The 27,449-nt window shown below is 40.7% G+C and overlaps 1 protein-coding gene across 5 annotated transcripts in view; it reads right to left on the reverse strand.

Annotated features, from left to right (window-relative positions):
• Nucleotides 1–27,449, reverse strand: part of SMAD3 (SMAD family member 3) — a 167,234-nt gene that overhangs the window by 113,453 nt on the left and 26,332 nt on the right. Inside the window, exon 1 of one of the 5 annotated variants that reach the window (XM_069098230.1) lies at nt 5,239–6,186. The exons of the other annotated variants lie outside the window; for them this stretch is intronic. Coding sequence (XP_068954331.1) covers nt 5,239–5,246 — 8 coding nt within the window. The 5' untranslated portion in view covers nt 5,247–6,186. Of the gene's footprint in view, nt 1–5,238; nt 6,187–27,449 lie in introns of those variants that run through there. 5 annotated transcript variants of the gene reach the window in all.

A 27,449-nucleotide genomic window follows, 5' to 3' on the forward strand; every position in this document is an offset into this window, starting at 1 on the left:
AGAGAGAGAGAGAGAGAGAGAGAGAGAGAGAGAGAGAGAGAGAGAGAGAGAGAGAGAGAGAGAGAGAGAGAGAGAGAGAGAGAGAGAGAGAGAGAGAGAGAGACAGAGAGACAGAGAGACAGAGAGACAGAGAGACAGAGAGAGAGAGACACAGAGAGAGAGAGACACAGAGAGAGAGACACACACACAGAGAGAGAGAGGGAGAGACAGAGAGAGAGAGACACAGAGAGAGAGACACAGAGAGAGACAGAGAGAGTGTTACTTAATCATTATCTAATGATTTCATATATAAATTTGGGGCTAGAAGGCCATTCAGTCTAAAGCCCTCTTTTTATAGATGATTAACTCAGGCCAAAACAGATTAAATGACTTACTTGAGGTCACAGAGATATAGTGTCTGGGATAGGATTTAAACCAAGTTCTTCTTGATTCCAAATCTAGCACTTACTACATACCATGCTGACTTGACAGAAGGTATTTCTGTTAAATGGAGACCCAAGTTTCAAGTGCTCAAATTCCTCCTAGACACGTAAAATTCTAGACCCAATAAACAAAGCCTCCCAACCACAACACTGGTAAGTTCCTGAAACCAGTTCATATTTCTATTGTTACCATCTGTCTCACAGTCTTCCAAAACTCAGGCCAGCATCCCAAATGCTTAGTTAGTATAGTCATGAAAAAGTATCTCTAAAATTCTGATTCTTTATCCATAAGTAGGGAGACAAAAGAGATTTTTACACTGGTCTAAATAGAGTACCATAAGGGTGTCTAGGTGGCGCACTGAGTAAAGCACTGGCCTCAGAGTCAGGAGGACCTGAGCTCGGTTCCAGCCTCAGACACTTAATACCCACACACACACACACACACACACACACACAAAACCTAGCCGTGTAACCTTGGGCAAGTTACTTAATCCCAATTGCCCTCCAAAAAGGCAAAAAAAAAAAAAGAGTACCATATAGCCAAAGGTCGTGCGTTTTGTTCATTTGTCTTTTTGTTACTGACAGAGATCTATAGTCTTTAAAGGCAAGAATTTGAGTAGAGTATAAAGGGCGACAATCTCGCTTCTGCCTAGCTTTTATTGTGATTCAAATTCACTTGGCATGGCAGACCCAGGAGATTAGGTAGAGGGAAGGAAATGGAAGATGGATTAGGAGAGGGAAGGAAAACCATGAAGCCACAGCTTCCCACTCCTGTGGGAGTTTCTTTGGCTAAGTCTACTGAGATTGGTTTTGAAGGCGCAGGATCCCTATAAGGAGCTTAGTGGGAGTTAAGAGGAATTTCTAACCCTAAGTCAAACAGCCATCTGGGACAATGGAGCATAATTTCTAGACACAAGGAGTTTAAAGAAGAGACTCAGTCTTGGCCTACAGAAACTGTGCTTAGCTTTTGGTCTGTAGTCCCTTCTCCACGTGTGGTGACTCCACTGTGTATCTGCTGCCCTACCTGGTTTCAAATCTATGTAACAAGATACCTCCACCTTCTGGTATGTGTGTGGTGAGGACTGCCCCACCCACTTTCCTGATTCCTTTTATGTGTTGTCTCCCTTTTGGACTGTAAACTCTCTGAGGGCAGGGATTATCTTTCTTTTTATTAACTGTATTCCCAGAACTTAGCACAATGTCTGACTATAGTAGGCACTTCATAAATGTTTATTATTAGACTGATTTAGTGATTCATAGCCTCTGGCTCTGCCTAAAGATAAATCAGACTATCTTTATCAGGGAAAAGCTTCCTAGGTTCCATACTCTAGCAGACAGGAGCAGAAATGATCAGCAGAAGGTCTTAAAGAGAGAACATCCAGAATCCAGTAGCAGAGAGCTCAGCAAGCATGTACCCATAGATTTCTCTATGTGACCACTATAGTAACACATCACAGAGATAATTAGTAAGTACCCAGCAGTAATCACAACACCAGTAGTAAGCAGAGAAACGGTGTCTAGCACAGCAGGGCTATAACAAATGCTCCATGATGAGAGGTTTAAGTTGCCGCTCTTCACATATCTTCTATATCTACTCCCTGATCACATGAGTTCCTGATATGTGCCTTTTCATATGTTCTCTGACTATACTTGTTCCTATGTGTATCCTCTCCTTGTGGGGTCTCTGTACATGGAAGGAATCTTGTCATTTTCTTCACTATACTATTCAAATAAATGTTTGAATTAACACATCCTCTGCCTGGTAAAAGTATATACTCTGGTGGGGGGTCTCAAACCTTGAGTAGTTTTTCTGAGGGATCCACATGTGAAAGGGAATGCCCCAAGGCATAAAATTCAAATTCATTTAAGTATTAGGGCACACGTTTAATTCAATTAATTGACCTGAAACTACTTTACACTCTATTTACACTCACTAGAAAATTATAAAGCAGCTAGGTGGTGCAGTGGATAGGGCTCCCACCCTGGAGTCAGTTTGAACCTGAGTTCAAATCAGGGCTCAGACACTTACTAGCTGTGTGACCCTGGGTGAGTCACTTACCCGTTTATTGTAAAAAGAGCCTGGGAAAGGAACAGCAAACCACTCCAGTATCTTTGCCAAGGAAATCCCAAATGGGGTCATGAAGAGTCAGACGCGACTGAAAAATGACTAAACAACAACAAAATGATACCACAGCACTAAGGAAGAGAGAAGAAAGCATGTTTCACATAGAACTGCAAAGAGAAACAGATATTACCACTGACGTTTCATACCTTCTTCTAACACTCAAGCATTTAAACAGTTCAATGATTTCTATCCACCTAATTTCTGGACCACAAACGTGTCTCCAAGCTGCAGTTTCATTTATGGTTTGACAGGGCCAATGATGTTTGAAACTACAGTAAGCCCACATCAGGTACTGGAAAGTTTCTTATTTCTTTCAATGTCAGATGTTCACAGTCACTTAAAAAGAAAAAAAAAATAGTGTCACATGGTAGGCCTTCCATTAAACACCAAACATGTCTATTTACACATAATTAGTTCCTTTTGAAGGATATTGAAAATGAGTGGTACAATTAGAAGTGTTTGAGATGGGATCTCTCTCTCTCTCTCTCTCTCTCTCTCTCTCTCTCTCAACCAAATGTTTCTTCTGAACAGCTGTGGGGCCCTCTAGTAAGAGGACAAGAGAGTTCACTCTTAAGCAATGAAATCAATCCAGGGCAGGAAGCAGAAGAAGCCCAATTGAAGTGAAGCAAGATGCTCTAACTTCATTAGTACAAACTCTATTCATTCAGAATCTGGATAGAAGAAAAATTCCAAAATATGCTCTTCCTCTGTGAATTTTCAGGATCATCAGTAAAAGGAGTGTTTTATTCCTCCCCCTTCCCCCAATTAAATCAGACCAAAGGCTCCATAAATTAAAGATCTTTTCAAGGTGTTTGAAATTCCTAGGCCCAGAAACAAATTCTCACAAATTAAAGGACTTTAAAATTTATGACAGACTATTTTGTACCAGAGATCTACATTGTAAAATTTTGTTGATCAAACAAACACTTACTAAGTATACCCTATTTGCTGTTTTAGGCAATATAAAAGGCAGACACAAAGCTGAATAATTTGCAACTAAGACCTTCATGGGGCTTAGAGTTTAAAGTAGTAGATAAAAAGATGCTACAAAAATAACCATAATACAAAATTAGAACATGATCAATGGATGATATTTATTGATACAAAGTGTTACAAGAGGTTTGAGGAACAAGAGATTATGTCTGGATGAGATTAGTAAAGACTTCCTAGAGCAAGGGTACCAAAACATAGCCTTGAAAGACTGGTAGGATTTCAATAGGCATAGATAAAAGGAGGGAATGTATACCAGGACTAAAAGTTAATTTCAGCAAAGATTTGGAGGCAGGTCAGTGGAGGGTGAAATTCAGGTAAGTAACCTGGTTTGGCCAGTTTAGGAGAGTGTACATGAAGGAGAATAATGGGAGATAAAACTGGAAAGTTAACTGGGGCCAAGCAGTGAGTGGAGAGACTTAAATAAAGGGCTAAGGAGTCTGGAGTCTGTTCTGCAGACAGTTGAGAGCCTAGGCAAAAATGCTGAGACTACTTTGTACAAAAAACAAAAAGGAAATTATTGTAGTAGTTTGGATTAAGGGTAAAACTATATTTGTAACTGTCACTGGGTATGGGAAGGAAGGGATGTATATGAGAACCACTGTGGAGATAGAACCAATAAGACTGAATAGCCAAGTAATTAACTATGAGGAGTGAGTGAGAGGGAAAAGTAAAAAAAAATGATTGAGGCTTTGGGCCAAATGACTGTAAGATGGTGGTGCCCATACAACTCTGACAGTCCAGACAGTCCCAGATTTATAAGCATCTCACCTATAATAAACTCTAACATTTAACTTCTAGGTGAGTATATTCACTTATCAAAACCATAATTGCCTTCCCTTCTACTTCTCCTTATACCACTCTTTCTTCTGGTGATGCCCAGGACCATCACCTTCTACCTCCCCACTGCTTCAACTGCTTCCTCAGAAACCTTAGGAGTCTCACATGAATGTGATGGCACCCACATGAATGACAGGTTTGAAGAAGGAGTTTCCATGCTCACTGCCAACTGTTATCAGGGGATACATGCTCCTTGAACTCAAGATGAGTTTTCCCATCAAAGCAACAGTATAAAGGATGATCAGGCTCTGTGGGATTACAGGCATTAATTTAGCTACATTTTGGTTTGAATCTATTCCTAGGTCAATTTAGGAATCAAATTTTTTTAAAAAAATACTGTTTTCTAAGTGCAAGTGTGTTTCAAACAATTGATTTAAAACTAACTTTTGGAATATGGAGAAAGAGGAAGAGGAAAAGGAGAAAGAGGAAAAGAGAAGGAGGAGGAGGAGGGGGGAAAAAGAAGAAAGCATTTATATAAGGCTTTAAGATTTTCAAAATGCTTTACATATGTTATTCATATTTGTAAGAAGCCAAGAGCTCGGGAGGGCCAGGTAGCTCAGCAAGTAAGAGCACCGGCCCCAGAGTTGGGAGACCTGGTATCGAATCCGGGCTCAGACACTTAGCACCCACCCAGAAACACCTGGCTGTGTAACCCTGAGCAAGTCATTTAACCCCAATTGCTTAGGGGGCGGCCAGGTGGCTCAGTGAGTAAGAGCACTGGCCCCAGTGTCGGGATGACCTGGGATCAAATCTGGGCTCAGATACTTTGCACCCACCCAGAAATAACCGGCCATGTAACCTTGAGCAAGTCACTTAACCCCAATTGCTTTAAAAAAGAAAAAAAAGAAGCTGAGAGCTTACCTGTCCATATGCTTAATCTTGCTGCTCCACCTGAAAATAATTTCTTTCCAGGAATTCTTCTTTTTCTGCTGTTAGACTATTCCCTTTATTTCAAACTCAAAGCTTTTTGCAATAATTCTGTTTTACAAAAATCCTAATAAATCAACCCTGGAAATAACTATTCGTATCTTCTCTAGGATAAGTAGTAATCAATAATGGATGAGTATTAACACATGTTATTTACAGGGGTGCCCCTCTCCCTTTATGGAAATTTAAGACAGGAAAGTAAGTTTCCACGAAGATAAATTAGGGGATAGCTTCAGTTTATGAAATGGTTTATAACTGGCTTCCTTTAAATAGCTAGCTTTGCTCAAACATTTAAAAATACTTTAGTTTACAAAAAATCAAATCCACATTTTTAAGTAATATGTCTTCTTTACCTTCTGCATTAAGTAAAGGACACCTCTAAGGTTTGACACCTTATGTGGATTTCACGAGAAAAGAAAATGGCGGCAAATGATTCTAAGGTCACAGATATGGAAGGTAGTTTTGGGCACAAGTCCTATGTAACCTTGGACAAGTTACTTAACCTCCTCCATTCCTAGCAGCCACATCTGTAAAACGAGAGGTTTGATGACCTTAACAGCACCATTCTACATCCTATCATTGACATCTGTAAAGCATTTAACCACTCTGCTCTATCTCCACAGGCAAGTGAACTGCCATCAACTCACTCTATCACAGGCCATCAGACTGTACTTTTCCCAGGTCACTTAAGGAGCTTGGAAAATGTCTTTCTTCCCCCTGGCCTCCCCCACTCCCCCCCCAAAAAAAAACTCCAAACATCTAAATTGGGTGAATTAAAAAAGCACCATCCACTTAAACAATAGCAATCTATTTCCCCCTCCTGCCTCCTGCCTCCTGCCCCTAGAGTCAGTGAGCCCTCTGAAACGCTCGGTCAAAGTCGCTTGCTCTCTTCTAACTCACGTAACTTGTTTTCCTTAATTAGCTCACTGTGGCAAAAGAAAAGCACGAGCCCCACCCTAAAAATGAGCATATCTGAACCTCAGCTATACTTTGTGGTTTGCTTCTGAGCGGCCGACGGTTAACCAGAGTGACAGGACTGGTGAGAGGAAAGCAGAGGATGAGTAAGAGGGCACAGGAGGATTAAGAGGGCCCTGCTTCTCCCTCGCCATCTTAGATTTCCCAGGTTCCAAAGTTGGGCCTCTTTGGGACCCCTTAGTAACCACAGAAGCTGTAGAAGAAAAAGGGGAATAAAAGATCACAAGAAGGATGAAATAATAATATGTGCCTAGCTTGCTGAAACCTGTATCCCCAGGGCTTATTTAACCCAATGTCTGACATATAGCAAGTCCTTCATCATCATCATCATCAATACAAGGCAGCTGGGTTGCCCACTTAGTAGGCAGATAATAACTGGTTGTTGAATTGAACTAATCCCTCATTAAGGAAACCATACCTTCTCTTACTTCACTCAGCCTTGCCCTCTAATGTTTAAGCATATATTTTTGTCCAGTAAGTATTTTGTCCAGACCAGATATTTCACTAGTAGAGTCAACTTAGGTGACACAGTGGAGAGAGTACCAGGCCTGAACTCAGAAGGCCATGAGTTCAAATGTGACCTTAGACACTTACCAGCTGTGTGACCCTGGGCAAATCATTTAACCCTGTTTGCCTCAGTTTCCTTATCTGTAAAATGAACTGTTAAAGGAAACGGCAAACTACTCTAGTATCTTTGCCAAGAAAATCCCAAGTGAGTTCATAAAGAGTCAGTCATGACTGAAACAAATGAATGACAACAAAAGCAAATGATAACTGCCTTTATGAATGCCAATCAGCAACTCTTTTATTTATCATCTTCAAGAACTGCCTAGGCACTGAGTGATTAAGTAACTTGCTCAACATTATACAGCTAGTGTCAGAGTCAGGACTTGAACCCAGGTTTTCCTGATATCAAGGTTGGGTCTCTCTCTATTACCCTAATCTGCCACTCAGTGTTCATGTCATAGGCTACAAACCATCATTCTCTTCCTCTCCCTTACCTGACCTGAAATAGATATGAGCCATTCTGATGCCCTTTCTCCCTCAATTATTCTCTGTTAAGACACTTGCCTTATAAAATTCTCTGAGCACATCTGAATGTTCCAAGCCCTTAGTCTTAACACCATATTGGTGAAATTTAATCTTTGCATCTCACAGAAACCAATCACAGAAGCTTAGTACTGATGGAGACCTTAGAGACCATCTCATCCTTTCATCTGATCTTATACTTAAAGAAGCTGATGCCTGGAGCAGTGGTTTCTCCATGGTCACACAGCTCACTAGTTAGTACCCAACAGTGAGATGTTTTTGCATTGTTTACTCTATTCCCCATCCCTACTGTCCTTGGGCTTGCTTGTTACCTCTTTCTCCTCTTCCCACCCTACCCCCCACATCAGTGCTTCTCTTCCACCCATAAAAATTCAATGGTATCACCAAAGAGGACTCTAAAAAAAATAAACAGGAAGATAAGCTGGGTCTGTTTCCTTCCCCTCTTTAAATGTTTGAGCTGTAACAGGGTAAAAATGCTTCCCTTCATGTTGGTGTTTGTTTATGCTGCCTTGCATTGAGGCTCTAAGATCCTACAAGCAGACACCCAGTCTTTTTAGATCAGCTTCTGGCCAATGTCTAGTAGGAAAACATAAGCATGTGTTCACTTAATAAATATTCCTTGATTGTTTATGAGGCCCTGATCCATGCTCTGACAAAGCTAGGTTTATTCTAAGGAAGTAAGGTGTGTGTATATGCAGGGCCAGGAGAAAGGAGCTAAATCTTCACCAACAATCCAGGTTAGTTTAGCATCCTTTGATGGCTTTTCTCAGGTCATTATTTCCTTGAGAATGAACATCACAGTATAGCTGAAAGCATACTGGTCCAGGAGATAGGAAATAGATACATAAATAGATAGAGATAGAGATATATATTGCATGTGTACATGTATGTGTGTGTGTATAGATATATATTTGGTCATTTTTTCAGTCACGACCAACTCTTCATGTTTCCATTTGGGGTTTTCTTGGCAAAGATCCTAGAGTGGTTTGCATTTCATCTCCAGTTCATTTTATAGATGAGGAAATTGAGGCAAACAAGGTGAAGTGACTTGCCCAGGGTCACACAGCTAGTACGTGTCTGAAGCAGGATTTGAATTCAGGTATTTCTGACTCCAGGGCTTGCATTCTCTCCATTGCACCGCCTAGCTGTCTTAGACATGTTGTATGCACTTTGGCAAATCACTTTGTCTCCAAAGACCTGTGTTTCTTCTCATGTGAAAATAGGAGTTGGACCAGATGACCCATAAGGCAGCTAGCTACATGATGCAGTGAATGGAGCTCAAGCCTTGATGTCAAGAAAACCAGAGTTCAAATCCTGCTTTAAACATTTACTAGCTGCATTATCCTGGACAAGGTACTTTGTCTCACCTATAAATTAGGGATGGTAATAACACTTACCTCCCAGGATTGTTTTTAGGATCCAATACATTAACATGTGTAAAATGTTTTTCAAACCTTAGAGTGCACTAGGAATGTTAGCTATTGGGATCTAAATTTACAATCCTTGGATGAATCTGATTTGGTCTCTCATACTATTTATACCTTATAAGGTGTTTGGGAATAGAGTTCTTAGAGCAGACATATAAGACTCCATATACATCATCTCCTTCTGTATTTACCTTCACATATTGCTCAGCATAACAGAGCTCAGCACCCTGTCTTCTTCATAGAGAGAATATGTCCTAAGGACTCATGACTGTTTGTAAAAGGTTTAGAAGTTGCCAGGTGGGGCATGGCCAAACCTGTGCAAGACCGGGGAACCTAATCTCAAAACAAAAAATTTTTTTAAAGGTTTAAGAGTCCCTAGGAGGATCATGGGTAAGTCCGAGTGATATAGGCAAAGTCAGTCCCCCCATAAAAAAAATTCTTTACAGTTTATTGTTAAAAATTGCTGAGTATAATTAATTATTATAGTTATAATCTACTCAACCTATATGTCACCCCTTAGCACTAAATAAGGGCAGCTAGGTGGCATAGTGGATAGAATGTCAGACCTAGAGTCAGGAAGACTCATCTTCCTAAGTTCAAATCTGGCCTGAGACACTTACTAGCTGTGAGACCCTGGGAAAGTCACTTAACCCTGTTTATCTCAGTTTCCTCAACTGTAAAATGAGCTGGAGAAGGAAATGGCACAGCACTCCAGTATTGTTGCCAATAAAACCCCAAAGGTGGTCATGAAGAATTAGATACAAGTTAAAACGACCAAACAACAACAGATACTAAATAAATTAATAATAAACTCACAAATAAAAGCCTCAAAAAATCAACTGGATATACTATCACTAGATGGGTCCCTCATCAATATCTTCAAATGTCCCAGTTCAAGCAAACATCAACCATTCTTGAGTCCATTGTTATTGAGTACCTTCATAAATAAGGAAAAAGAAGGAAGGAAGGAAGGAAAGAGAGAAGGAAGGGAAAAAAGGAAAAGGGAGGAAGAAATGAATGAAGGAAGAGAAGAAAGAAGAGAGAAAAAGAAGGAAGGCAAGGAATGAAGGAGGAAGGACTGTGACTTTATACGTTTCTCAATAATAAGTATGTCACTTTAGTTAGTTGCAACTTGAGGGTCGCTTTAATAGGATGGAATAGAGACTCAAACTGAAATTTCTTCCTCACAGGGGACTCCCACACCATGAAATTCAGCACCTTCATTTTAACTTATATTCTAGAGAGCTGCCTAGAAACCAAAAGGATAAGTGACTGGCCCATGGTCTCATATCCAATATATGACAAAAGAAGGACTTCCTGCTACCAAGGCCAGTTCTTCATCCATTACCTTACATCACCTTTCAAAAATAAATAAAATGTTTCCTTGAGACACCTGTTAAGGGTGCATGGCCACATTCCTTCAAGAATGGCACAGTCCAATGTGTTTTCCTAAATGCTTGTAAAGCAGATTTTAAGTAATTATAATCTTCAGATCTTTCCTTGCTACATTAGAATAATGTATATTTATTAAGTTAAAAGCACCAGTCCTGTTACCCACACAGTTATCTGCAGTCATTACTACTTGCCCGAGCAAGCCTTATGTTCCATGTAATCATATTCCTTCTTGCCTCACCAACCTTCTCCTCGGGGTAGCAATTTTGAGCATAGCTTGAAACAATAAGATCATTTTGTGCTGAGTTTACCTTATGAAAAGAATATCTAAAAAGCTCTTTGCTCTACATTGGTGGAGTCAGATGTGCCAGATCCCTCAGGACTCTTAGAGAAAAACCAATCATGAAGTTCAGTGGCTTGCTCTTCTGTCATCAATATTCTCCTACTGTCCCTACAAGACCAGGGTGGATTTACATATTTTCCAGTGGCTTTAATTTGCTAGAGGCACAATGTCCTCCAGAGCATTACAAGAACATTAGCAGGTTTGGGGTGGGGAGCAGACTTTATATGCCACCTGTCCAACCTATGCCTAAGTTCAAAGTTCACTTCACCAGAATCATTACAGGTAAACCATTCTACTCTCCCTAAAGTCACGACATTACTCAATTATAGAGGTGTTACCCATTTGTCTCGGAGGTTGGTTTTTCAGAAGGGATGGAGATGACTTCCTTCCTCCAGCCAATATTCTGGGCTTTAATGTTCACTCCTGTAAAAGGGTCAGGAGAGGAGGTATGTAGGAAGTCCCTTCCAGAGTTAGCATTCTATGATCTTTGACTTAATGGCCAAGACGGCTGCCTGCATGGAAGCAAACTTCCCAGCTCCCACCTACATGCTACAGCAAAAGTCTAAAATTCATACTAGAATGAATAATAACTCTAATGGGAAACTATAATAAGTGACTTTTTCTATCCCTTCCTCAAAGAGAACCATGACATCAGGAAGGTGACTCTTCTACCCCAGAATTGCAGGAAAAAAAAGGCAACCAGGATCTGACAGGCAAAAAGTAAAGATGATAGTCAAAAAAGTCAGTCCCAGAACAGGAAAACTAGGTGGTAGCCACACCAGAAACAGAGAAGAGACCCATGCAGCCTGCAAACTCTGTGTTCAGAGGTAATAAGAACAACAAGCTCCTCTGAAAAAACTCCAGATGGGTCAGAAGGAGTGGAGAAGGGCAGGAGGAGCAGGCAGGCCAGGACCGCTCACGTGCCCAAAGGTCCAGGTCTCAGAGGTTCCTTGAACTCTATCCTAAAATGCCACATAGAGCCCTGAAGAGCCAGCATTCTAGACTTCAAAAACTAGGGAGGGGACTGTTCTCCAAGAGATGGAGCTCAACAAAGGAACCCAGATAGGAAAGACCAAGAGGGGCAACCGCCATACACAAAAGCATAGAAAGGGGCAAAGCACAAAGCCCAGTTCAGGAACTGCCAGGGAAATGAGTGAACCAAAAAAGACACCAACCAGATTAAAAAATAATAATAATAATAATTGGAGATCTAGACATTCTCCTGAAAGGAGAAAGTAACTACCCAACAATTATAAGAAGAAATTTGAGGGGGAAAGTGGATTTTCCACAAGGACTACACGAATATCTAAACAATCTAAAGCAAAAGATAAAAAGGAAATAAACATTCTGAAGGAGAGAACTAGAAGGAGAATAAAAAGCTTAGAACAGAAAGTGATAACCCCTAACCCAAGTAAAAGACTCCTTAAAAACTAGCCTAGACCAAACAAAAATCAATGACTTCATAAAAATAGCAAGACGTATTAGAATAAAACCAAAAGATTTAAAAAATAGAAAAATGTTAGGTATCTTCTATGAAAAACAACTGACTTGAACTGCTGGGAAAACTGGAATATAGTATGGCAGAAACTGGGCATAGACCATTATCTAACACCATATACCAAAATCAAGTCTAAGTGGGTACATGATCTAGGTATAAAGGTTGAGACTGTAAGCAGTCTCCTAAAACAAGGAATAGTTTACCTATCAGACCTATGGAGAGGGAAAGACTTTATGACTAAACAAGAATTAGACAACATTATAAAATGTAAAATGGATAATTTTGGCTACATGAAATCGAAAAGCTTCTGTACAAACAAAGCCAATGTAACCAAGATTAAGAGGGAGGTGGGAAATTGGGAAAGAATCTTTACAACCTATGTCTCTGACAAAGGACTCATTTCTAAAATATACAGAGAATTGAGTCAAATTTATAAGAATATAAGTCATTCTCCAATTGATAAATGGTCAAAGGATATGAACAGGCAGTTTTCAGAGAAAGAAATTAAAGACATCTATAAGCACATGAAGAAATGCTCTAATTCACTATTGATTAGAGAAATGCAGATCAAAACAACTCTGAGGTACCACATCTCACCAGTCAGATTGGCTAAGATGACAAAACAGGAAAATGACAAATGCTGGAGAGGATGTGGGCAAATTGGAACACTAATGCATTGCTGGTGGAGTTGTGAACTGATTCAGCCTTTCTGGAGAGCAATTTGGAATTATGCCCAAAGGGCTATAAATACTTTCATACCCTTTGATCCAGCAATACCACTCCTAGGGTTATATCCTAAAGAGATCATAGAAGTGGGAGAAAGACCCATATGTACAAAAATGTTTATAGCAGCTCTTTTTGTGGTGGCAAAGAATTGGAAATTAAGGGGGTGCCCATCAATTGGGGAATGGCTGAACAAGTTGTGGTATATGCATGTTATGGAATACTATTGTACTATAAGAAATGAGAAGCAGACGGTCTTCATATTTACCTGGAGAGGCTTATACAAACTGATGCTGAGTGAGAAGAGTAGAACCAGGAGAAATTTGTACACAATTACAGACACAACGTATGTGTGATGACCAACTTTGATAGACTGGACTCCTGTCAGCAATGCAGTGAGTGATATAAGTCAATCCCAAAAGACTCATGATGGAGAGAAATATGTGCATACAGAGAAAGAACTAGAAAGAACTGAGTTTATATCCAGGTGGAAGCAAAATACTTGATCTTTTTCCTTCTCTTATTTGGTTTCATGTCCTCTTTACCATTTTTCATTCCAGCTGATACAATCTGTCTTTATAACCTGACTAATGTATAATGTAAAAGTATTTACAGACCCTATACTTGACTGTATGCTGCCATGGTGGGGAGGGGAGGGTGGGGGACAAAATGTGAAACTCAAGGAATTGTGGAATTGAATCCTGTAAACTAAAAGGAAACAAATTAATTAAAAATTAAAATTAAAAAAAAAAAGAAAAACAACTGACCTGGAAAACACATATAGGAGAAATAATCTAAAACAACTTAGACTCCCTTAAAACCATGATTTTAAAAAAATCCCAGATACTTTTCTTCAAGAAATCATATATGAAAACAGCCCAGATCTATTAGAATCAAAGGACAAAATGAAAATAGAAAAAAAAATTTTACCATTCATCTCCTGAAAGAAATTTGTTAAGGCAAGTTTGTTAAGAGCTTCCTCATTAATGAAGAAAATTCTGCAAGCATCCAGAATGAAAGAATTCAAGAACCAAGGAACTATAATAAGGTTCATACAAGATCTAGCAATTTCTACTATAAACAAGGAAATCTTGGAAAACAATATCCCAAAAGGCAAAGGTTATAAACTGTACCAAGAATAATTTGCTGCCAAACTGAGTATAATCCAAAAGAGAAAAAAAAGGTAGACCTTTAATGGAACAGAAGACATTCAAACACTTCTGAAGAGGACAACTGTGAAATACAAACACAAGAGTGAAGAGAAGCCTAGAGAGGTCGTTTTTCTTGAGTAAATGGAAAAGGCTATGTGATGATGGAATTCCATCTCCTGACTCTGCGTTTCATTGCTTCCTGGTTTTCCTGGTTTCCCTTAAAAGAGGTTAAATCCCACCTTCTGTAGAAGGACTTTCCTGTTCTCCCCTCCCCGTTCCTATTAATGCCTTCTCTCTGAGATTGTTACACTGTATATGTCTTGTATGTGTGCGGATAGACAGACAGATAGATATAGATATAATTGCTTTCCTACTGTCTCTCCCATTCGAATTGAACTCCTTGAGGGTAAAGTCCATGTTTTTGTCTTTCTTTCTATCTCCAGCACTTAACATGGTGCCTAGCATCAGTGAGTGCTTAATAAATGCTTGCTGACTAACTGAGGAAAGGCTAACATTCTAAAAGGGGGAGAAAAAATACCTGCCCATTCAGAGCCTTAATGTCATCAAAGAGTTAAATAAGAAAAGAAATTTAAAAAAACAGGTGTCCTAGGGTAGACTGATTCTGTTCAGACAGTTTTAAGAGAGGAAAAAGAAGTGTAGAAAGGAAGAAGGGAGTGGAACTTGCTATTTCTCATAACTAGGGTGTGAAAAGAGTCTACAAATATGAAAGGGGGTGGAGGAGGAAAGCATTAGACGGACTTCACTCTTACCTGAAACAGACAAAGGAGGGTTGAACCCACACATGCACACGCATATTCATGCACAACCACAGAGTCTGGTGTAGAAATAGATCAAACTCAGCCAAGAAAAAAACAGAGATGGGGAGACAGGCCAAGTTAGGAGGGAAGATAATCCCAGGGAGGGGACGAACATAGCTAAAGCAAACTTTGTGATCCAAAGGGGAGACTGAAGAAGGGGAAGGGGAAAAGAACTAGATCTTCAGACTGAATCTTAGACAAATGGGGAAGGGCTGAACAAACTGAGATATACAAATGTAACAGTATTATTGCTCTCTAAGAAATGATGAAAAAGAAGATCTCAGAGATTCCTGGGTAATAGGAATCTATGCACAGTGAAATAAGCACAGGGAGGAGAACAATTTATGCAAAGACAATACAGTAAAGAAAAAGCAACTTCGAAAGACTTAAGAACCCTGATCAATGACCAACTATGCTTCCAAAAAGTCTAAGGTGAAGCATATCACCCATCTGACAGAGAGGAGACAGACTCAAGATGCAAAAATAAGCAGATGGGTTTTTTTTGGACATGAACACAAGGAATTTTTAATTTTTGGTTTTTATAAAAAGATAATTTCTTTCACTTTTTAACTGGGGTGGGGGTGAGAGGAAAGAAGGGATTGGTAGTAAAGATGCAAAAAAACAAAGTCATTGAAACACTTTTAAACTCACGAAAGAGAACAAAAGGAATTTTGGGAGGAAGCACAGACAAGCAGGGTAGTTTTGAAAGTTGACATATGGAATTTATTGTATACTTTTTTTAAAAAAAAACAAGCTGTATGAAATGGAGATAGAGTTATACTTTTGTGTACAATCCTCATATATATATATATATATATATATATATATATATATAGAGAGAGAGAGAGAGAGAGAGAGAGAGACACAGAGAGCTTCCTAAGAAGGGCAATCCTAACTCCATTCTCACCTCTGACACATCATACTGGCTAGGTCTTCAAGTCAGTCACTTAATTCCTCAGTGCCCCAGAATAGTTAGAGACTAGAAAATTGAAGAAGGGTGGCAAATCTACACTGGTATGTCAGCCACTGAGCTAAGTGCCAGGGATACAAATACAAAAAAAGACAGTCCTAGTCTTACAATATAATGGTAGGAGACAGTACACAAAAGGAAGCTGAAAGGGAAGGAGGGGAGGTACTCAACATAGAAGCATGACATATGTATATGTATACATGAAGCAGACCCAGTCTTGGAGGGGCTGTCAATCTGGCATTAAGTGAGGGGAAGGGAATAAACATACATATATACATGTGTGTATATATATGTATGTATGCATATATGTGTATACACGTGTGCTATGCATGTGTGCATGTATACGTGTATGTGTGCAATACACATATGCCATATGTGTGTGTGTGCCAGGCACTGTGTTAAGCAGTTTTTACAAATATTATTTCATTTGATCCTCACCACAACCCTGGAAGATTGGTGCTATTATTATTCCCATTTTACAGTTGAGGAAACTGAGGCAGACAAAAAGTTAACTGACTTGTCCAGGGCCAAATATCTAGGAAGTGTCTGAGGCAAGATTTGAACTCAGGTCCTCCTGACCCCTGACCCAGTGCTTTATCCACCGTTTCACAAATTGCTCAAGTCAGAGAAGCAGTGTATCCTGTAAAGAACAATGAACTTGGAGTCAGGACCACCTGGGTTTCCATACCAGCCCTGGCATTCACTGTGACACCATGAGCATATCACAACTTCTTGGCAACTCAGATTCCTCATCTGTAAAATGGGGATGATACAGTGGGGATGGTCACAGGGTTGTTGGGAGGATCAAATGACAATGCACAAAAACTGTTGTTGCTGCTGCGTCGTTTCAGTCATGTCCAAACCAACTCTTCATGACCCCAGTTGGGGTTTTCTTGGCAAAGATACTGGAGTGGTTCACCATTTCCTTCTCCAGCTCATTTTACAGATGAGGAAACTGAGGTAAACAGGGTGAAGTGACTTACCCAGAGTCTCACAGCTATTAAGTGTCTGAGGCCACATTTGAACTCAGGTCCCCCTGACTCCAGGACATGCACTCTATCCACTGCACCACCTGGTACTATTGTCAGCTGTCATGATCATCCTAGACAGATTGTGGATACAGATGAGTTACACTACAAAGGTACATTGAAAAATGCCAAACAATCACTACATTTAATCAATATTTTAGGAATTCAGAAAACAGAAGGATTTGAGAAATCTCCAGAAACTTGGAGATAATTAAAAAAGGCTTTATAGAAGAGGTGATTTTCCTTATGTACAGGTCCAACTAGGATACATTCCTCTACTCAATAAACTGCAATGAGTCCTTATGGCCTCTAGGATTTAAAAGAAATTCCTCTGTTTAAATTGGAAGTCCTTCACAATCTGACCCCAATCTAAATTTTCTGGCTTCATTGCACATTACTCCACTTCCCTCAATAGACCAACCCAAATGGACTTGTCCCTGCACAGCCCTCTGATTCCTATCTCTGTACCTGCATGGCCCATTCCCCATGTTTGGTACACATACCAGCTCAGCTGGGCCTCACAGAATGCCATACTTCCTTCAAAGTTCAGCTTAACGTCTACCTTTCACACTGTCTTTCCTGCTTCCCCAACTGCTTCCTGCTTTTCCTGCTTTCCCACTTCCCCAACTGCTACCATCCTCCCTAACTGCCTGGTAATAATAAAATAATAACAAAATCCCTTATTTTATATTTGTTCTATACTCACACATACATGTCTGCCTTGATAGACTGCAAGTACTTTGAAAAGCAGCAAGTTCCATGTTTTTTGTCACTGTATCCCTTTGTACTTAACATGATGTCTCCCAAAAAGAAGGTGCTTAACAAATGTGTACAGATGGACTGATACACTTGAGTTGACTCTTGGAGAGGTCTTTAGTCACATGTAGTAGAGAGGGGGCATTAGGGTTTTGGTAAGTAGAGTCCCAGGCTCAATAAGGAGAAAAGGATCAACAGTGAAGAGAAGACACTTGCTCCAACCCACAGTGCCACAGGTGGCATGAGATCTCACAAAGATGCCCGCCCATTTTTCAGTCACAGACCAGAGCTCTTCATCACCCCCTGACCACCCCCATCGAGTCAAAAGAAGACTTCAGAGAAATCAAAAGTAGCTACTCATCAAGAAAAAGTGAGAGGCCCCAGCCTACATCACCACATCAATGTCTGGGCTCTGTTTCCCCACCCAACACTGGGCAACCAAACATGGGAAGAGAATTACCATCCCAGTATTCCTATAAACAGCTCATCTATGAAAGGCTGTGGCCACAGCCACCTAACAACTCATTTGGAGCCTTATCTGGTAGCAGAGTGATTCAATCCACTCAGGAGGCCAATGCAAACATTGCTATGTGCTTCTACAAGGGGAAATAATCTACTGTTTGGGAAGAAGAGACCTAGGCAACAATGAAAACCGCATTTACCCATCTATAATCTGAGGCAATGTCCTCTCTCAATTTGGAGACCATCACCCTTCTAAACAGCATCATTCAAACAGTCTGAAAAGTGGCATTCTTAGACAAACTTTTCTGAGTTGGGTGGGGGGCTGAGAGGGTATAGGGAGTAAGAATAATAAGAGGCCACTTGAGGACTAGAAGGACTTTGTTCAACCACACCTCCCAAGTGTTTGTGGAAAAAAGGGAGGAAGGGGCTTATTTTTCCAATGGGGTGTATGTGTGTGTTTCCTAAGAAGCACAATTAAAACCAAAAGAAACAGACTCTGAGGAACCAGATGGTAACAATACAGTAAATTATACTGGATTCCTGCAATGTAACTCTAAAAACCATGAAATAAACAGATTCTCCTCCAGTGAACTAAAGATTGAGCATTGTCAGTGGCAGCTCATCAAACATTCAAGGTGGGGAGGATTCTTGGTCATTGACCAAACACAATTTGGTGGTCTGTTAATAATATTATAGTCTGACAACGTACATAAAGTGTGCCTGGGAAGGGTTACCATTTTAATGGGATACTTTCAAACATAGATGATGTAAAGAACTATAAAGGCTCTGGGGGGTGGAGTCCTGGGATGTGGGGGCAAATAAAGCCCTGTTTTCCAATATCATAATCAAAATGACTCAGTGGTAGTGTTGTGCTTATCATCAGGCACACTTAGAAAATGATGGCTAAACTCACGATAACTTAAAACAGGCTTTAGGAATAGTCATAAAAAACCTATCCAATTGGGGCGGCTAGGTGGCGCAGTAAATAGAGCGCCGGCCCTGGAGTCAGGAGGACTTGAGTTCAAATCCAGCCTCAGACATTTAACACAAAAACTAGCCATGTGGTCTTGGGCAAGTCACTTAACCCCACTTTCCCTACTTTCCCCCTCAAAAAAAAAAACCTGTCCAACCAAAGTGAAGAAACTAGAGCCCAGAGATAAATGACTTGCCTGATGATGATGATGATGATGATGATGAAATAAATAAAATTTTAAAAATAAAATAAAAAATTACCCATGGAGAGGTTGTGACACTGCTCTTAAAACTCTAGAAAATTCTAAAGCGCTACACAAATGTCAGGCAGTTTTATAGAACATGGAGTCAGGGAGATCTAGGTTGAAATCCCACCTCTAACTCGGACCAGCCGTGTGCCCAGAGGAAAGTTGCTTAACCTCCCTGAGCCTCAGTTTCCTCATTTGTAAAATGGGGATAGTAATATCTGTTGTACCTAACAGAGGAACAAATGTGATGATGTCTATAAATTGCTTTTCCAACTTTAAGCCCTTGTTACTGTTATTGTTGTTATCTCCAGAGTCTAAAGTCTGGCAATCTATAGACTATATAATGCAAAGAACAGGATAATTTAAAAATATCCACAAATTTGCCACATTTTTTCCCTTTAGAAGTCTCCATACCTTTAAAAAGTCACTATGGTAATATTCAATTAGCCATAATGCTTAGGGAATGCAAAATGGTGATTCGTCTTCTGGTTATCTGAGTTAAGGAGAAAGCTGTCTTTGTTATAAGCCTTGTTATCAATCTTTCACAGAATTGGAAGAGACCTCAGAGACCATCTGGATCAATCCATATCTGAGCGAGAATCCCCTCTGACAATATTCACAACAGGTGGGCATCAGCCTTTGCCCAAAGACTTCTACAGAGAGAAGAAACTCTCTCCCTCCTGCCATCCCACTTCTGTACAGCTCTTTGTTTTCCACAAACACTTGGGAGGTGTGGCTGGACAAAGTCCTTCTATTCCTCCGGCAGCCTCTTATTATTCTCCAAACTGAGAGAGGACTTTGCCTCACCTTATCGATGGTTAAATGTGATTTCCGTTGAGTCATTTGCTACCAGATAAGGCTTCAAATGAGATGTTGGGTGGCTATGGCCATGGCCTTTCTGAGATGAAGGCCGTGATCTTCCTTACCCCCCAGCCCAATCTGCCTCTCTGCAGCTTTGACTGTTCTCATTATAGTTCTGTTCTCAGGGTTCAAGTAGAATAATTCAAATCTCTCTTTCTTTTTTTTTTCCTTTAAATTAATTTCAATTTTCAACATTCACTTCCATAAGCTTTTGAGTTTTAAATTTTCTCTGCCTCCCTCTCCTTTCCCATCCCCAAGATGGCATTCAATCTGATAAAGTTTCTACCTATAGGTTCTTATTAAATATATTTTCACATTAGTCATGTTGGAAAGAAGAAATAGAATGAATGGGAGGAACCACAAAGAAAACCACAAGAAAAAACAAAAACAACAAAAAAGAAAGAACAAATAGTATGCTTTGATCTGCATTCAGACTCCACAGTTCTCCTCTCTCTCTCTGGATGTGGAGAGCATTTTCCATCATGAGTCTTTTAGAGTTGTCTTAGATCCTTGCATTGCTGAGAAGAGCTAAGTCTATCAAAGTTAGCCATTGCACAATGTGGCTGTTATTGTGTACAGAGTTCTCTTGTTTCTGCTCATTTCACTCAGCATCAGTTCATATAAGTCTTTCCAGATTTTTTTCTGAAGTCTGCCTGCTCATCATTTCTTACAGCACGATGGTATTCCATTACATTCATATGCCACAACTTGTTCAGCCATTGAATCCCTCTTTCATAAGATAATCCTTCAAGTATTTGAAGACAGTTATCATGTTCCCTTAGTTTATAGAGAAAAATCCATAGTTCCTTCTATCAACAATTAATTGGAAGGCATCAGCCTGATGCTTTTTGTCAACATCCTCTTTCAGAAACCAGAACCTCAGAACTGGAACAGAGCTTCCCCCTCTTGACTAGTGAAGACTGAACTGAATCACATCATCATTCTGACCATCATCTAAGGGATTCAAAGGATCCCAAGTCCAAGGACTGTGTGTGCTTTATACCTCCCCACAGCTTTAGCTAAAGGCTGGACTTATGGCAAGAACTCGACAAATATCTGCTGATTAACTGCCTTATAAACACACAGAATTAGAGGACTGGGGTGAACCTATAATGCCCCTGAGATGTCCTAATAATGTCATAACAGCATTTAGATAGCACTTTAAAGTACAATAGCTTTAAACTATTATCTTGCTTTAACCTTACAACAACCCTGAGAGGTGGGTGCTATCAAACTTATTCCCATTTTGCATCTGAGGCAAGTGAGGCAGAAGTTAAGAGACTACTCATCCAGGATCACATAGCTCAGGGATGGGGAACCTGAGGCCTCAAGGCCACATGTGGCCCTCTAGGTCAAGTGGCCACACTTGAGGACCTAGAAGGCCACAGGCTCCCCACCCCTGACATAGCTAGTAAGCATTTCAGGTCAGATTAGGGCCCAGGTGTTCCTGACTCCAGGTCCTATCCTATTTAACTACTCAAAGCTAGGATTTGAATGCTTGGGTGGAGTTTGGGATTTCGATATTTAAACGGGCTAGCTAGGTGACGCAGCAGATACAGTGACAGCCCTGGAGTCAATTCAGATTTGACCTCAGACACGTAATAACTGTGTGACTCTGAGTAAGTCACTTCACCCTGTCTCCCTCAGTTTCCTCATCTGTAAAATGAGAACACAGCATGTAGTGCAAAAGAAAAAGCTCTTGGAGTCTAGAGAGGCCTGAGTTGGAACCCTACCCTTAATATTTACCACCAGCTGTGCCTCTAGGGTCAGGTCTCTTAAATCTCTCTGATCCTGCTGCACAACTTACACAATGCTGCAAGATCAAAGGAGATAACAACGTATGTTCTGTGCTTTGTAAATCAATAAAGCAGAATGTTAGGGGATAGCTATCATTTATTGTTATTGTTCAGTCATGCCTGAATCTCTGTGACCCTATTTTGGGGTTTTCGTGGCAAAGATACTAGAGTGGTTTTCCATTTCCTTCTCCAGCTCATTTTACAGATGAAGAAACTGAGGCAAACAGGGTTAAGTGACTTGCCCAGGGTCACACAACTAGTAAGTGCCTGAAGTCAGATCTGAACTCAGAAGGATGAGTCTTCATCTGAGCCCAGTGCTCTGTCCACTGGGCCACCTTGCTGCAACAATAGTTATCATTACTATAAAAGTGAAGTGTCAAAAACAAAATTCTAAGGTTTCCAGAGAGATTACAGATTACTTGAATTTTTACTGCACATAAAAATCACTCCTGTCAGAAGTCAAGTCAATTTTGTATAGGAATGCTCCTCAATTGTTGCCACTGGAATTTCCAGGGTTGTTATTTAGAGGCAGTGTAGTACACAGTGGAAAGAACACAGGACTGGGAAATTGGGACACCTAGGTTCTGACCTCACCACCAATGAAGGGGAAGCTTGGAGTAGTGCAGAGCAAAGGACTTAGAGTCAGGGCGACCTGGGCTCAAATCTTACCTCAGACATTTAGCTGTGTGATCCTGGGCAAGTCACTTCTCCCTTCTGGAGTGATGAGGTTGGATTCAGTGACTTCTCAGTTCCTTTCCAGCTCTAAATCTATAAGCCTATGTACTAATTAAATACATGGCCATGTATTTAATTAAATAATTTCTCTTCTCTGGCCTTGGTTATCTCAACTGCAAAATGGCAGGCTTGGGCTCTGTTTGCTCCGAACTCTAAATCAATACTCCTTTAAACTAAATAAATGTGTGACCTTGGGTAAATCAATTCTCTTCTGTGCACCTCAGTTTCCCCATTGGTAAAAAGGAGGGATTTGACCTCAATGATCCCTCTCCTGCTTTGACACTGTAAGATTCTGACCATAAGCATTTGTGGATGATGCATTCCAAACACCATCCTCATATTTATCATGAATCAGAATGATCCCACCCTGAGTCAGGGCAGAATGACAGTTCATGAACCAAAGGAAAACCAAGCCTTAAGCACAGACCACTGCTAAGGCCATATGGTGAGCAGGCTGGCAATAGCTGACCCTGTAAGTCACAAGTGTCTATTGACCACCTGTGTCTTCCCTCACATGCCTACACAAATCTGATCCAGGCTTTCATGCAGGGACACGTAAGTGTCAGGCAAAGCCCTGTCTCACACCAACAAAACAGAAGTCCTGGGAAAAAAGAAGTCACAGAGAGAAGGCATGATTCTCCCATGGCATAAGAAGTGAGCTGATGAAACCGGATAGCCAGATCACCCGTTGTACCACTGATCACACTGCTTCAATCTCATTTCCCCATCCACAGTATCCTGCTGCTGAGGCCCAACCATCTTCTCCTACCCTTCTTCAATCACTGTCAATGTCTACTGCCCCTCTGAGGGTATCCATTCTACTCTATTCTCTTGAAGTTTCAAAATTTCAAGATGAAAGTGTACTGTGAGGTTGCAGGTAAAGAAGACTATTACACCTAAAAGAGAATCCAAAGCAAATATTTGCTTCTGCATCATCCCCAGAAGTCTACAAGGCTCTACTAAGGACAAAAACATCAAGAGTTTGATGGCAAGGCTAAGAAGGATGGACCACACTTCATTTTCAAAAAGTCTGTCTCCTCACTCCATCCCCTCTTTCCCTTCTCAATCATTGGAGATAGTTGTTCCAGGATGCTCATTTTGCAAGAGAAAGCTGACTTTCCTTTTCAAACACTCAGACTTGCTTACTTTTCATAGAAAGCTTTGTTTATTTGTAGCCTTCTGGGAAACTGTTTAAAACAGGTTAAATGCTGACCTGCTCCCTCTTTCTGAATTCAGCTGTGTCTTCCTCCCTGGAAGGAGGCACCTGTTACAGTGCTCTGTGCCTACCCCAGGGTGGCCTGCTCTCTGTTAAAACATTTCTCTCCTGCCTGTTTGCTTTCAAATGCTCTGGTCCCAAGCTGCAACAAGATGCTGCTTCCCTTCTTATCCTGAGAACAGCTGCTGGAGTTAAATGAAAGGATTCTGAAATAGCCTTCCTAGCATGACTGAAATAAAAGTGGTGCAAAAAAAAGAAAAACATAGCCCATGTTTCCTTCACTCCTGCCCTCAGCACATGGGCTCTGGGAGAACTTGCCTGCTTTTGTGGGTTCCCCTGGTGCCCCAGGGCTTTTGTCGCCCCTCAATATCTCTCCTACCCTCTCCCTTAAACAAACACTGTTTTTAATTTCTTCACCTCTACCAGATAAAACCTTAGTCATAGCACACCTGAGGAACAGGAAGAGGTTGGGTTTTGTTGTTATTATTTGTTGTTGTTTCTTTGGGAAATCAGTGTTGTCTGTGTTTGGTTTTTGTTGTCATTTTGTTGTTTGTTTGTTTTACTGCTGTTCTTACCAGTATTTGTTTTCACCATGGCTCTCTAGCTCTCTAAAAGACTAAATAAGGAAACGATCTCCAAAAAAAATTGAAAGTGAAATTTTTCACCAAGTTATCTGCCAGTCCAGGGCAATTTTCACATGCCAACATTGACCTACACTGAACACTTTTCAACTCCAAATACTCAGGATTTAGAATTCTGATGACCTGGGCCTGGCAAATGGTGCCTTTCATTCTAGAAGAGAGAGGCCTAAAAATAAGAGAAGCAGGAACCAAGAAAACAACCCGCTTCTGAGTGTCCCCTCACCCCCATGAAAAAAACCACAATCAAAGTCATAATTCTTTCTTGCTCTAAAGAGTGAAGGCCCACCAGGCCAACCATTCCCAGGGTGCAGTCAAGGACTTGGCATTTCTAGAATGACAGTTCTTATGTACTTTCAGAGTTTTAAGTTTTGCAGAATGCTCTGTATTTTCCCTTTTTTCTCACTGAGCTCTGGTGCTAGCTATCCCACTTCAGGGCTCACAAACCTGCCACCCCTGGCAAACACCAAGAACGCAGATGCAGACCACAACTTCCAAAGGTCTTGGCTTATTTCTCCTGTTCCAGGCACAGCTGGCAGAAGGGAACGGCAAAATTATTTCAAAGCACAAAGACCATAAACACAAAATTAAAAAGTAAAGTTAAAAAAAAAGAGGGAGGGAATGTTTACTGGAAACTTGGGCGCTAGTGCCCAGAAATTTGGGGTCTTAAAAAAAAGGTATATATCTATAGATAAAACATTCTTTCACCTCCTACCTTAACTTTATGCCTGCCACCCTAACTTAACAGAGTCCTTGTCTAGTCTTGATTATAATCATTTCCTGATCAGAAATAAACTGGCAGAATTTTACATACACACACACACAATTATTTAGAGCTAGAAGAGAAAAGCCATCTAGCACAATCCTTCCCTTTACATATGAGAAAATGAAGGCCCAGAATTAAGTGACAGGTTAAGCGATTATTATACACTAGTTGATCTGGGATTTGAACCCAGAGTCAATATTCTTTCTACTTCAATACTAAGAGTTTTATCCATAACATGAATGAAACCTCATATCTGACATCTTAGAACCTATTATGTAGCAATGGTTAACAGAGTAATGCTACACCTATCGCCCCCCCCAAAAAAAACCCTGAATGGCAGCCATCAGAGGCCTCCATCTACCAGGTATATACATGCACATGTACTTGTACATGTACATATACACATACATGATGTTCAGATACATATCTGAACACTGGAGGACAGCATCACATAGTGCTTTTGGTCTAGGAAGTGAAGACCATCCAAGTGAAACTAGGAGGAAAATTAAGGTGGGCAGATGGTTATCATCAAAGCAGGAATCTAGCAAAGACATAATAAAAGGGGGGAAGGAGAAGCCACAGGACAATTTAGTACCAAAAGCAGAAAGAGAAGGTTTTAGCAAGGGACCCAGACAAAAATCCCCACCCTGCCAGCAAGAGCACTCCAGAGGAGCACTCCCAAGAGCACTCTTGAGGGTTGCTATAATCAGGATAACTGGCCTACTGTTGGAAAATGAGGTGGGGGGAAGGGAGGGAATGACCCGCTTGTTTACCAGCAGCACATCTCAGAACAAAGAAACCACACAGAACTGTGAAAGGTGCAAGTTGTAATTTGTGTTAGTTGGCATAAACCTCCCTCCACCCACTCAACTTCATCACTGCCCATTTGCTTTGGGCACACCTGTTCAAAGTCCTCTTAGGCCACTCATCTCATTCCTCCAGTCTCTCTTCTGAATTTCTATCAGACAGATAATCTGTAAAATTATGCTGGCATTCTGCCCATTACCATCTTTCACACGACTACCTCTTGCCTCCCCAACTAGAGAGTAGGCTTCTTGAAGACAATCTCTCTATCATTTAATTAGCTTAAATATCACTTAATATCATTTAATAATCACTACATACCACTTCCTCTATGAAGTCCTCCTATACTGATTTGGCTGACAGGTTGGTTTTCTTTGTAGGTTCTTAAGCTTTAGAGGTGGAAGGGACCTTAGAGGTCATCTAGTCCAAGCCCCTCTTCTGTCATGTAAAGAGATGAAGTATATGGTTTCCATGGCTACTCTCCCTTGCAGCTATCCAATTGCAAACTCACTCTTGTTCCTTCTCATGAGTGCACTTAACCCTGGCCTGAATATAATGCAAATACTGAAATGTCCTTTCACAACTTGAAAATACTCTTTATTCAGCCCTCTTGTGTGTGTGAGTGTCTGAGTGTTTGTGTGTGTGTGTGTTTGTATATGCATGCACATGCATATGTGGACTAACATTAGAGTGTCTGGGCTTATATGCTCCTTAACAGAAGACCAGTGCCCAGCATAGTGTCTATTATAATCAAACATAAAAAGGATTCTGATATTGATGTTGCTGAGAGGCATAGTATAATCTGGCACAATGGATCATACATTCATGGCAACACATGTCCCCTTCTCCATCTACTCCTCCTCCCTGCACACACACACCCTCTTCTCCTCCCTTCCAAGACATAAGCAAATTCAGTGGCTTTCAACCCAATTTCATAGAACTTTAGCTCAAGGTGATGGGAGTATTTCATGAGTGTCTACTCCAGCTCCCTCTAGGCCCCACCTCAAAACAACACTTGGGGATCTCTGAGCTTCTATGATTGGGAAAATGAAACAAAGACAGTTTCATAGTCCCACAAATTTCAGAAAGCCAAAATCATTGACTTAGAGACAGGAGGAAACTGGGGCTCCAAAGCTCATCTCTACCATTCACCTACAGTGGTGATCATTGAATTAACACACTCCTAGAACCAAAAGCTTTCCCTGTCCTCCCCCTCCACCACCACCACCCTTTTCTCCTCTGAAAACCACTATCACTTTCCATACAGAACAGATGCTTTAACACCCAGCCCACAATCTTACATAAGCACATTCAGCAACTTAAACCAGCTAAATGAAAATTGTTACGGGAAGAGGAGGCAGGAGCCCTGGCACCTAACACACAGAGTGAAACCAACCCCAAACCACCCTTTCTTTTCACCCCTTACTGTAGGGTTCCAATTCCTCTTCCCAGCAGGTAAGTTCAGTCATTCTGAAACTACCTAGATGGCTGATCAGCCATTTTTAAAATACATACT

This window comes from Petaurus breviceps, unplaced genomic scaffold (genome assembly GCF_028583685.1).
Source record: "Petaurus breviceps papuanus isolate PSGF00001 unplaced genomic scaffold, PetGlider_PUasm1.0 37, whole genome shotgun sequence".
In the NCBI taxonomy this organism is placed as follows: Eukaryota; Metazoa; Chordata; class Mammalia; order Diprotodontia; family Petauridae; genus Petaurus; species Petaurus breviceps.